The sequence below is a fragment of the Protopterus annectens genome, chromosome 7.part0, assembly GCF_019279795.1.
Source record: "Protopterus annectens isolate FY-2018-M chromosome 7.part0, PAN1.0, whole genome shotgun sequence".
In the NCBI taxonomy this organism is placed as follows: domain Eukaryota; kingdom Metazoa; phylum Chordata; order Ceratodontiformes; family Protopteridae; genus Protopterus; species Protopterus annectens.
In genome coordinates, this window is record NC_056739.1 from 875,088,581 (window position 1) to 875,100,728 (window position 12,148).

Here is a 12,148-nt window from a genome sequence, read left to right on the forward strand (position 1 = left end):
CAATCCATTTTAATATATTGTAAACCTGCCTTTCTAGGCATTTATACTGCTAGGGTACACATTCATCCAAGTATTACTACTTGTTATAAAGGTGAAATCAAATAAACGCAGTGAAAAAGTTCAAACTGACCAACAAAACGTATACTAATTATAAGGGTGCAACATTTCTGATATAACTTTAAATTCGAAATGGGTACATTTTTTTTCCAGAAGTAGTGTGTTTTGCAAATTAATATGTAAATTAACCCATCTCAGGCCCTGCATGGTACTGCAAATGTTTCATTTTTTTCTTCTAGCTATTACTTTTTATTATGAAATGTGTATCAAAAATACATACAGATTTGTATAAAGCTCAGCTAATTTGATCAGATATGATCTAACTCTTCAGTTAAGTCTTACCGGTTTAAGAAAGTTGCTAATTAATATTCTGGTCCTCTCCTCCTCTGTAAACATTATTCCACTCTATAGAAATAGAGGACAACCAGCCTGATGCTTAGTTCTGTGTTACCCTAACATTACTTTAAGGTCAGCAGGATCCGAGCTTACCAGTCAAAAGTAAACAAATCAATAAATCAAAAAGATTTAATGAATCAACACAATGGGAGAATCACATCAATGACAAGGCAATCTCACTTCCTTATGTAAATGTCAGACTCGTAGCTTGCACATCCAAGTTTAAATTCAGCCATTTAAAATGAAGACAACAATCCCATCATTTTTGCTGCAGAAATGTTTTCTTCCAGAACTACATGTAATCGATCAAGTTTTGAGACCAACATTTTCATGGTACTGTGAAAATTCATGTATTGCGATTAAACACTGTTGTTCTTTGATTCTTTATCAGTCACGTTCATACTCATGATCACAATATCCTGTAAACAGGGGCTGTGCACGTATACCTCGTCTGAAAGACAGAAAAGAGAAACAAGATGAGATAAAAGTTATGTTTTTAACATAGCAATAAAGCTTGCACATTTCAAGTTTGGTCATTACTGCTACCTTTTTAATTGCAACTTGTCTTACAGTATCCTCGGTCTTGCTATTCAGTTTACAAATGCATTTAACTTTGTGTAAAAGCTAGCTGTAGGGCTTCAATAATACACTTCCCATTATCAATCACTGTAGCTTAAACTATAGGGAGGGAGTTCTTTCCTTGGATCCATTGTAAAATGAGCAGGACAATGAAAGACCAAGCTGATACTTCTCTTAATATTAAATGACATTAGCCATATATAATTTAATTAGTGACTAATATAACAAAGTAGGTCAGTTATAATATTGACCAAGTACCATTAAGGAGGCACATGATCTCTAGGGTCTGAGCCCAGTACCTGCAATACAAGGCAAATGCAAAGGATTTTAAGGGAAAACAAAAATGAATGCATTATGCTTTTCAGGTTAAAATCACTCACAAAATACACTGAGGGTATGTACCAAGAATCAATAGAAGATAAGATTTCTCAAAAAAAGGTGTTTGTATGCCGTAACAGGAATGAATTCCTATTTTTTATTAAGTGTTTATAACACACTGGCTTTCCTACATAGATGGCATTACCAATGACCATTCATTTCAGAAACAAATTCTTTGCATCATCTTCTTTGCTAAATTCATCTTTTCATCTACTAGATGGCAGCTATCTGTAAATTACAGGTAGGTGGTGTTTTTTTAATCCCTTACTGAATGCCAGCCATCAGCATTCCTTAACTAATTTTTAATCTGTTACTCTGTGGGGCCAGAACTGATCATGTGAGATTGTGATCCATGCAGCCAACATTTTTTTTCTTGTTTAGCCTAACTCTTGCTCTGATGGTTACATGTATGCTCACACATGTGAAGGTCTGCATCATTATTTCTGTGGGTGGGCACATTCTTGCACATACTCCATAAAGGCTACCCATGTGAATGTGGTTTGGCAGAACCAAGCCCATGTCTCTGGCCCATTTGCTGTAAGTCATGCACGTCTCTCATTAGTAGTTTGCACTACAACTGGCCACAACCCCGCCCCCCCAAAAAACAGACAAGCCATTTTAAGCTGTTCAATCACACCCCTCTCCCCCAAGGATCCTCCACCACCTAAGCCACTAATCAGTTTCTGGTTGTTTGGGTTGTAGTCAGGGCTTTATTCTTTCATGCCACATAGTCAAGACATAGGCAGGACGTTTGGTGTTTCTCTATTTTCAAAGGTTCCCCTGGCTGGGTCCCGTCTGTACTGCTCTCTCTATTTTTTTTTTTTTGTTTTTTTGGAAGGAGACAGAAAAACAACTTAGTTTAGTACTACAAATACACCTGACATGACAGAATCCAGACTTTGCCCAGTCTATATGGTCCTGTCCTGTCTAACAGCACAAGATCAATTTTTTGTTGCTGAAAATCACTGGACAATACAATTTAATTCTAAAATAATATGATGAATTACATATCAAACAGTGCACATCTTTCTGGTTGTTCCTTCGAGTCAAAATGTTATATTTTACTGTAAAATGGCTCATCTGTCTCCTCATGAAAGGCTGAAGATGATGTAGTTCACCTCGGCAATCATACTACAGCCACGTCCACATTAACCCAGGACTATATAATGGACAGAAAAGCAAATAATGAAAGCGAGGGGGGGACTTGTAAGGAAAAACAGGAATGCAGTCTTGGTTAAAACTTCACATCTTTTACAATGAGGTGTCTGTGCCAGGGTATTCTACATTGTTTTGTCAGGACCATGTGTACAGTGATGTAGTACTGCTCTGCTGATTACACATGTACTAAGCAGAAAGTTATTCCCATACCCAACCTCCAAATGCCAAAGGCAGGGATGCATTAACAGTTAGGCTAAGTCCATCAAAATTATTGTCATTTGTATTTCACCAAAACCACATAAGTCAATAAATACAATACAACCTAGCCAGTCCTAAAAATTAAAGTAAGACTTAACTTCTTAGGGAAGGTACAGCTGTGTAAGTAAACTTACCATAACAGCAGATGTTTGAATTATCAATGCTGCAGTAGCCCAAGCTGTATGGGTTATATATCCTGCATAGGATACAACAGACAGACAACTTCCAAAGCTTCAGGGCACCTCCTACACACCAGGACTGTTAGTCAGATCGAGCTGAGATTATGAAAAAGACAGGTTTGTGAGTCAAGCTCTTCAGATGTTTCATGCCAACTGAGAGAGAGAGGCAGAGAGAGACTTACCCCTGAAAGGACATTGTTATGAAATGAAAACATACACACCCTGGCATAAACAAAACACACAAGCGAGGGGGACGGAGGGAGGGTCTGGCTATTACATCAGTGATCATTCAAGCATCTACTGTTACAGTAAGTTTACTTACACAGCTGCACTATGTTCTTCAAACTGAGGAGAGTTGCAGTAGCCCCAGCTGTATGGCAGATTACCATAGCTTAGTATACTTGGGAGGTGTTAAGGGAAGGGTCTACAAGCCCCTAGAGAATGGTCCAAGCAAAGCCTGTTCCAGATCTAGAGAAGGAATCTAGTTTATAGATCTCTGTAAAAGAATGCACAGAGGTCCAAGGCAGCATACTTCAAGTCCAACCCTTTCCAATGGGACACAAATGAAGCCAAGGCCTGCCAGAGTGACAGCCTTGAACCTGCCTGGAACAGTTTTGTTGTGGTGGGAATAACTAAAGGTAAAAGCCTGTGACACTAACACAGGTTGTCCCTTCTTATTTCCACAACAAATGAAAAACTGAAGGAAAGTTCTGAAAGACTTTATTCTGTCAACACTGTACAAGAGTTGTCTGTGGACATCCAAGGAATGAAGTTATCCTTTCTTCTTCATTTTTAGATTTTGGAAAGAAGACACGGAGATGGATAATTTGGCTTAAAGTAGGCTTGGATACCACGTTAGGCATAAAACAAAGATTAGTTCTCAAAGAAACCTTGCACTGAAATATAAGATGAGGATGACGCACAGTAAGAGCTTGCAACTCAGCAAAACCATTTTCCATGTTAAGTATCCCAAGTTAGCTAGATAAGCTGGTTCAAATGGAGCAAGTGTTAGCTTCTCGAACACAAAATTAAGATCAGAATGCGAAGCCAGTGTTTTTCTGGGAGGGTTCTTATGAAGTATCCCGATTGCATTGAAAGGGGGGCAATCCATGGGCAGACATGCTGAAATGGCCAACAAATGAACCTGGAAAGAAGAGTAATACAAGCCAAAGAATCATAACTCTCACAAGTACTATAAAAACAGAGAAACACCAGCCCTGAATGAGTGCTGGTTGTTCTGTTGGCACCAACTAGAAAACTTTTTCCATTTGCTTATATATGATTTTCTAGTAGCAAGCTTTCTAGCCTCCATTAGTACCTGCTGCATATCCACAGAAGACAAACATGCTACACATTCACAGAAGACAGGTGCTTAAAAGATATTAAGACCAGGCAGTCAGTAACAGTTGTCTGAGGTCAGGGTGCATCAAACACCCCTGATCTTGTGTGAGTACATCCAGTCTGTGAAGAAACATGGAAACTTGTTGTAACTGTCCCTGGCCAATTCTAAAAGAAGGGAGAGAGTACAATTGCTTTACACTTACCATAACTGTAGATGTTAGAGATCATCGATGTTGAAGTAGTTTCTTGGGTCTTCCTGCCATGCAGAAGCCCATAACTGGCATGATTTCCCAAGTCTTATGTCATCCTTAGCCGACAGACATCTGGATGTATGGGTAAAAGAAAGTCATCTTTTCTGCCCCATCTTCAGGTCTTTCTAAACAGTGTACATGCAAGTCTGATGGCAGAGGACAGCGCGACCTCCCCAGATGTCTGGCTTAACTAGGGTAGTAATACACAAACAAGGGGGAGAGGGGATGATGAAGAATCTATGTACAGGAGTCTCTTTCCTCCCTTGCAGGTGAAAGGAAAGGGACAGCATATAGAGGGGTTGGAGGGTGAGAGCTTGTGCTGCAACACTGATCTACTTAAACATCTACAACTATGGTAAGTGGGACACAAGTGTACAATGTTCTTCGTAGTTAGTGTTGCAGTACTGATTCCTGGGAGGACTCCCAAAGCTAGTAGAAGGGTGGTAGGAGATGATGTTGGCCCTTGGGAAATAAGGTTTTGCAGGATGTCTGCAGCAAACCCTACTCTAGCTCTTGAGGTGATGCCTAAATGGAAGTGTTTTGTAAAGGTGTGCACTGAGCTCCATGTGGCAGCTTCTATGACGGCCTGTGTAGGAACTCCTTCTAGGAAGGCAGTAATATTTGCCCTTTGTCTAGTGGAATGGACTTTGACATGATCCCGAAGAGGTTTTCCATGGTGAGTGTAACAGAAATTAATGCAACTTGCTAACCACTTGGATACGGTTTGTTTGGAGACCGTTTTGCCCGCTTTCCCCTCTGCAAAAAGCAACCAAAAGTTGTTCTGCTCTAGTTGGGTTTTCATTCTCTATAAGTACATCCAGGGAATGAAGGATTTACTCCACTTTGTTCTGAAGGTTTGGAAAGAAAATTGGCAGGTGAACACAGCCTGGTTTAGAGAAAGTTCTAATACTGTATTAGGCATGAAAGATGTATTAGTTCTAAGGGTTACTCTCTTCCTGTGAAAGACTGTGAAAAGCTCTTTGCAAATAAGGGCTTGAAGCTCAGATACCCTCCTTGCAGAAGAGATGGCAAATTAGTACGGTGGTCTTCAAACTGAGCATCTTTAACAGAGCAGATGCTGCTGGTTCAAAGGGAGGCACGGGAGTTTTTCTAGCACGTAACCGAGATCCCTGGTAGGAACTAGGTTCCTCCTGAGTGGCCTCAAGTCAATGATCCCTTTTAGAAATAGCTTCAGGTTGGGGCAAGAGTAAATGGAAGGGGAATGCTATAAGCAAGCTGAGATGGCAGAAGAATGCACCTTAATGCTAGAATGAGAAAGGCCCTGGCTGAACAGACAAAAAAGGTATTGCAGGACTGAACCTATGTCTACCTGAGGAGGGCTGGTGTTCTTGCTGCATCACTAGCCGGATAATCTCTTCCACTTTGTTAGGTATGATTTTCTGGTGGTAGTTTTCCTTAACTCCTTAAGGATTTTTTTTAAAAGAAACATCTTTATTAAATTATCACTTATGACACAAAAAATCATACATATATAGTTATATAAACGAAAACAAACCATACTGAGATATTTTTGGTAGCAAACATTATATATCAGTTACAATCTACACAGTCATTGTCAGTCAAACATTACATAGCTCATTCGAATCCTGGCTTCTCTTAAACCTCATTCATCCTACAAAATGTTATTCTGCATGTATTTTCTCCACAATTCCCATTTGCTCCTACACTTTTCTAACAATCCCACTTCCAGTTGTTTTATCTGTTACTATGTTCACTACTTCTAGTACTGTTGGTTTAGACTCTGATTTCCATTCTCTAGTAATTGCTTTTTGACCAACCACCATAATTAAACTCAGCAAGGCCTGACTATATCTACGCAATTTCGATTCTGTATCATAGCTCAAAAAAATAATTTCCTTAGTTATAGTAATTTGCTCAAACAATATTTCTCATAAAGTGGTCTGCAGGAAATTTTTAAGCCTGCTAAGTCATTACACTTCCAAAACATATGTACACAATTACCTCTTTCTTGTGACACCTCTAGCATTTGCCATCTACCTGAGGAAAAATTCTTTGGAGTCTATTTGGGGTATAAAAATACCTATGTAAACACTTCCAAGCAAAGAACCTAAATCTTCTACATATTGTTGCATATTTGGAAGTCACAAGTCTATCCTCCCATTACTTCTTTATGAAACTGCTTATCCAATCTCTCTTCATAATCCCTCCTAAACTCCTCTGATTGATTCTTAGTTATCATGCAATATTTTATCCTTACAGATGTTTAGCACCTCAGGCAGGTGGTTGACATTTTCTGGTGTTTAAACCTGATCTTCCAGGCTGCCAGTCTGAGTGTAGCTTGGTGAGGATGGAATACTGAGCCCTTAACTGGGCTGTGGAGGTCCATCTCCAGTGGGGAACTGTGGAATCTCCCTTTGCTGGAGGTCAAAAGGAGGGAAAAGCAGTGTAGTCTTGGCCAGTGTGTGCATTGAGAATCATGCTTCGTCTGTCTGTTATGACATTTAACTGTACCCTGGGAATAAGGGGTAAGGGTAGAAAGGCATACAAAAACAGGTTGGTCCATTTGAACGAGAAAACGTCTATTTTCCAGGTCCCTACCTGCTGGGTACTGGAGCAGAACCTCTGAAGTTGTCTGTTTTAGTGTAAGGAGAAAAAGATCTGTTGAGGGAATTCCCACTATAAGGTTAAAAAAAGGTTACAGGAAAGTCTCCTTCTTTAACATCTATTCACCGAGGTCCAGAAGATCCCTGTTACGGAGTCTGGCAGAGTATTGTTCTGTCTCAGAATTTAAGATGCTATAAGAGCCAGTTTCAGATCTTGTGCCAACAGCCAAATCTTCAAAGCCAGATTACATAAGGGGTAGGAAACAGTGCCCCCTTGTTTGTTTAGGTACCACATGACTGGGATGTTGTTCGTCCAAATCTGTAAATTTCCTGGGGTTAGGCTAAACAGAAGGGCTTTCACTGCTATGTAAACAGCTAACAACTAATTTTGGTTGATATGTAGTTTCCTCTAATCAGGGTCCCGATGCTCTGCACCTTCATGGTCCCCAGGTGAGCCCCCCCCACCGGCTAGGTATGAGCTGTCTGTAGTGATGGCCTTGTTTCCCTCTAGCACAAAAAAGTTTGCACCTGGATTCTGTAAAATGGTGTTTTTCTACCATATCAGCTCCTTTTTCAGGTATGAAAGGAGAGGCTGGAGTGTTTCCAGGGGCTGAGAATGCTGTTCCCATGCGTTTTTTTATGGACCATTGTAGCTTTCTTATGAAGCTTTGCAAGGGGGGTAATGAGTATGCAAGAAGCCATGTACCCCAATTTGCTGAGAAACTCTTTTGCTGAGATCTTTTACTTTGGCAGCAAGCTGATCACATAGTTTGTCAGAAAAGATATTTGTTTTCCTGTGGGTCAAGGGCTGACAATAGTAACAGTTGATCTCTGTGCTGGGTGGGCTCTTAAGAGCTCCCTGGTCTCTCTGTTTACTCTGGGTGCCACCTTCTGGACTGTCTGGCTTTCTTAGCACAAGGAGGCCTCCTCTTGTCATATTTGGGGAGAAAGATGATGGCTTGGAAGGGCAGTTCCTATTATACCTAGGTGTACATGACAAGTAAAACTCTCTCACTGTTTTAAATTTGTTTTCCTTGTTTTTCTAGCTTTTTAAACACCTTTTTAGATGGGGGTCCAGACAGGAACACCTTGTCTAGAGGAGCATCCCATGGCAATGTCTTTACCAGGTCTGAAAGTGGCAGAGTTCAGAGCCATGCAGCTCTGCAAATGACTGAGTCAGTGGAAGCTGCTTTGCATGATGCATCTAGTGCATCATATCCACACTTTAGAGAGTGTCTGGAAACCTGTAAGGCTGCTTTGGCTATCTCCTGAAATTCCTTAGAAAAGACTTTGTCGGAAACGGTCTTTGCCTTAGTAATAATTTGGTCCTGAAGGGATTTTAAGTACTTCAACATGTGAAGCTGGAAGTCAAGTGTCTCTGTGGAAAGGGTAGCTGCTGAGGTATACGCCTTCTTGACAAACCTGTCAAAGTCTCCTTTCCCTGTCATTAGACAGGGGGTGTCTAGATGCACCCTTTGCCATAGTAGATTCAGAAGAAACTGCTGAAGGATCTGCTTTAGGGTTTTTATACAGGTGCTTGTGAGCAAAGCAGTCTGTAAAAACAGTCAGGCTTTCTGGGAGCAAGTGGCAGGGAATCTGGGTGTAAAGACATGTCTTCAAAATCATCATCAAGCACCAGATGCACTTGGGGGATACCTAGAGGTCTAGGTTAAGGTAACTGGAGTAATTTCTTAGAGTGAGCATGACAGAATTGTTTGCATTTTGAATTAAAAGCCTCCTTCATTTTATGAAAGGCATCAACAAAAGAGAGGTCCTCTGATAATACCCTCTCATCTGTCTTTTCTCCAGAGTCTGAGTCTCTACAAGACTGGGGCTGGAAGGTGCTCAGAGTAGGATAATTCCTCTTCATCCTTAGAGTCTGAGGATTCTGAGTTTTCTTGAAAGGCCACCTCCCTAGGCCTCTTGGATGGGGAGGGTTCAGGGTAGTGGTCTGAGTGTGGCTGGGTTCTCTGGATTTCATGAGGGTCATCAACTCCTGCATGATTTTCAACAGGTTAAGAGGTATTGCACTTTATTTTGAACTGAGGAGATAGACGGCAGTTGCAGCTGATGGTTCTTTTCTATTTAGGTGTCTATTTTGTCATAGTAACCAGAGGATGAGGTCAGTCAACCACTGTCGATCTGGGTTTCCAAGGCTGCGGAGATTAAGATGTCACCCTCGGTACCCAAGACATGCACAGTGGAAACTGTGAACAGTAGGCCTGGAATCATGACGGCTTCCCAGGCAGACACACTTGGGTCTCGAAGGCACCAGACCAGGGGACTGCAAAGGTCTCACCTGAGTCAGTGCTAGACTTGGTAGCATGGCTTGAGTCATCAGCCATATATTCAGTGTCTTTTTCTTTTAATTTTTTTTGTTTTTGTGTTTAAGGAGAACACTATCAGAAGCTGGGGGTTGCAAAGAAGCAGAGGGAACATAAACCGAGGACTCCATATGAGCACCTAGGATTTTGGTCCTGTGTTTAAGGGTCTTCGCTCAGAATTTAGGGCAATTAGACATTGTTCTGCGGCCCCAAACAGAACGGGTACAATGAGTGAAAATTTTTATGCAGGATTTACTTCACACACTTCAAGCAATTGTTAACCTTTTTAAATGTTAAATTAAAAGAGGAAAATCCTCAATGGTGTACTTATCTGACTGGATGAGTGAAGAAACTCTGGAAAAAAAGTCAACTGATGGACTGCGAATGTATTTTATACACAGTGAAGTGCATCGCACTATATGGCTAGAAAGAACTGAAAATGGTGCCGATGGATGAACTTCAGATGTCAGTCCTTGGACATCTGACAGCTACGGATAATGTAAAGACTCTGGAAACTGGGCTGTTCGAAGGCTTCTGCATGGCAGAAGACCCAAGAAATCAGTACTGCAACAATGACTATGAAAAACATCCACTGTTGCCTGGGCCAGAAGAGGGTCACCAGAATCATCTCTGGGAAATCCTTCTGAATTTTCAGAAGTACCATGGAAATCAGTATAAAGGGTGGACCAGCATTCAGGAACATTCCTGTGCAAGGTAAAAAAGGTCTGTCTTCCAGGCCTTCTTGCATGGAGTCCTTTAACAGAATTTTGCCACTGGATTTAGAGTTAATGCAAAAAGGTCTACCTAAGGAATTCCTCACATCTAGATCAAATCCAGGAAGATCCCCAGATTCAGTTTCCATTTGTGAGGGTCTGCCTTGGGTCATGCTCAGCTTATGGTGGAATGTAAGATGCATGTAGAGTGAGATTGTGCTGTAAAGGTATATCCCATGCTAAAGTGCAGAGTCTGCATAGGGGACAGGATCTGATTTTCCCTGGTTTATGTACCACAGCAATGTGGTATTGTCTCTAACAACTTGAAGAGGTCCTGTGTACTATAGGTGATTCAGAGTTGACAGCCTTTATAAGGGCTAGTATCTCTTTTACATTTATGTGTTACGGTCCATCTTTCTTGTCCCAGAAACCTTGCATTTTTATTCCCACTGACAATGCAAAGTCCGAGGTATCTGTTGTGACTGATTGCTTTGGAGCAAGATAGGGGAATGGGAGACCTGGAATCAAAGAAATCTGAAGTCTTCACCAAGTGATTTCCCTTTTCACAGATCCCAGGACTGGGATTTGAAAAGAAAGTGGGTGTTGATGCTGGGACCGAAGATATTTCACATAACATATCTTTCTCATGCTGAGTTCTGCAAGAGGGATCATCAGAATCATGGAAGCCTTAAGACTTAAAATTCTGAGGTATTCTCTAGCCATGACAGAAGTCTATGTGTAAAACCTCTGGAATAGATTTAAATATAGATCCATATTTTTTTCCTGAGGTGTCTACCAGGCACCCCAGGATTACAATTCTGTGTGATGGAGTAAAAAACGTTTTTTTTTTAATGTTCTCCTGGAATTCCAGCCTGTGTAGGAATGCTCTCACCTATGTGACAGATTCTTGACAATTTGAAAACGAATCTGCAAAGACAAGCAAATATTCTAAATATGGAAAAAACATGGATACCATGTTGCCTGCAATGGACTATAGCAGGAGCTTGACACTTTGTGACCAACCTCGAAGCAGAGGACAGCCCAAAGGGTAAGCATAGAACAAATAATGTGACATACAAAACCTTAAGAAATGCCTGAAATCTGGATGAATAAGAATGTGATGATATGCACCTTTTAAAGCTAAGGTTACTAGAAAACGCAAATGAGGAAGAAATGGTAACAGGTTGTGAAGTGAAAATATTATGAACTTGGGCACTACCATGAACTGATTCAGGAAAGAAAGATCCAGAACTAGTCTCCATGAATATTGTTTCTTTTGCACTAAAAACATTCCTGAATAAAATCCTTTCCCATTTGGGAAGGAGGAACAACTTCTATTACCCCCTGAGACAACACATGATGTAAAGAACAGGGAGAAAGAGAGGGGTTTGGTATAGTGGATGAAGAGGAATCCCCTGAAAAACAGGAATTTCTTCCCACTGCCACCTGTATCCTACATGAGGACCCATTTTTCTGAAACAATCTATTAACAAAGAGAGAAACTGAGATTCAGACGTACTATAAAGGGTAAGGGACAGACTGTGGAGGGCAGACTAGGTCTGCCTTGTTTGACTGTCCTTTGCTCTTGGTGGGGGGGGGGGTCCTGCTTTCTTTATGGTACCACCCTGCCATTGTTTTTTTAAATGACTGGCTTACCAGCATTCTACGGTTTATTTTGTTGCTTGCCAAAATAAGATGAGGCAGCAGAAAATCCCTTGAAAAATTTAGAGACGGTGGGCTGAAAAATCTGAGAGATTCCCTGAATTGGCTTCTCTCTCTAATTACAATTTTTAATCACCTCTGCAACACAGGGTCCAAAAACTAATCTCTATCAAAAGAATTTATAATTTAATTTTTGACATCATTTGGGTGTTTTTTTTAGAACACAGCCAGGCAAACCTTCTCAAAGCAATACCTGTGTCATTATCC

General features: G+C 40.8%; 1 protein-coding gene across 1 annotated transcript in view; it reads right to left on the reverse strand.

Moving 5' to 3' along the window:
* Nucleotides 1–568: 568 nt before the first annotated feature.
* Nucleotides 569–12,148, reverse strand: part of LOC122806757 (beta-hexosaminidase subunit alpha-like) — a 906,429-nt gene continuing 894,849 nt past the window's right edge. The window contains exon 14 of the mRNA XM_044077450.1: nt 569–904. Coding sequence (XP_043933385.1) covers nt 841–904 — 64 coding nt within the window. The 3' untranslated portion in view covers nt 569–840. The remainder of the gene's footprint in view (nt 905–12,148) is intronic.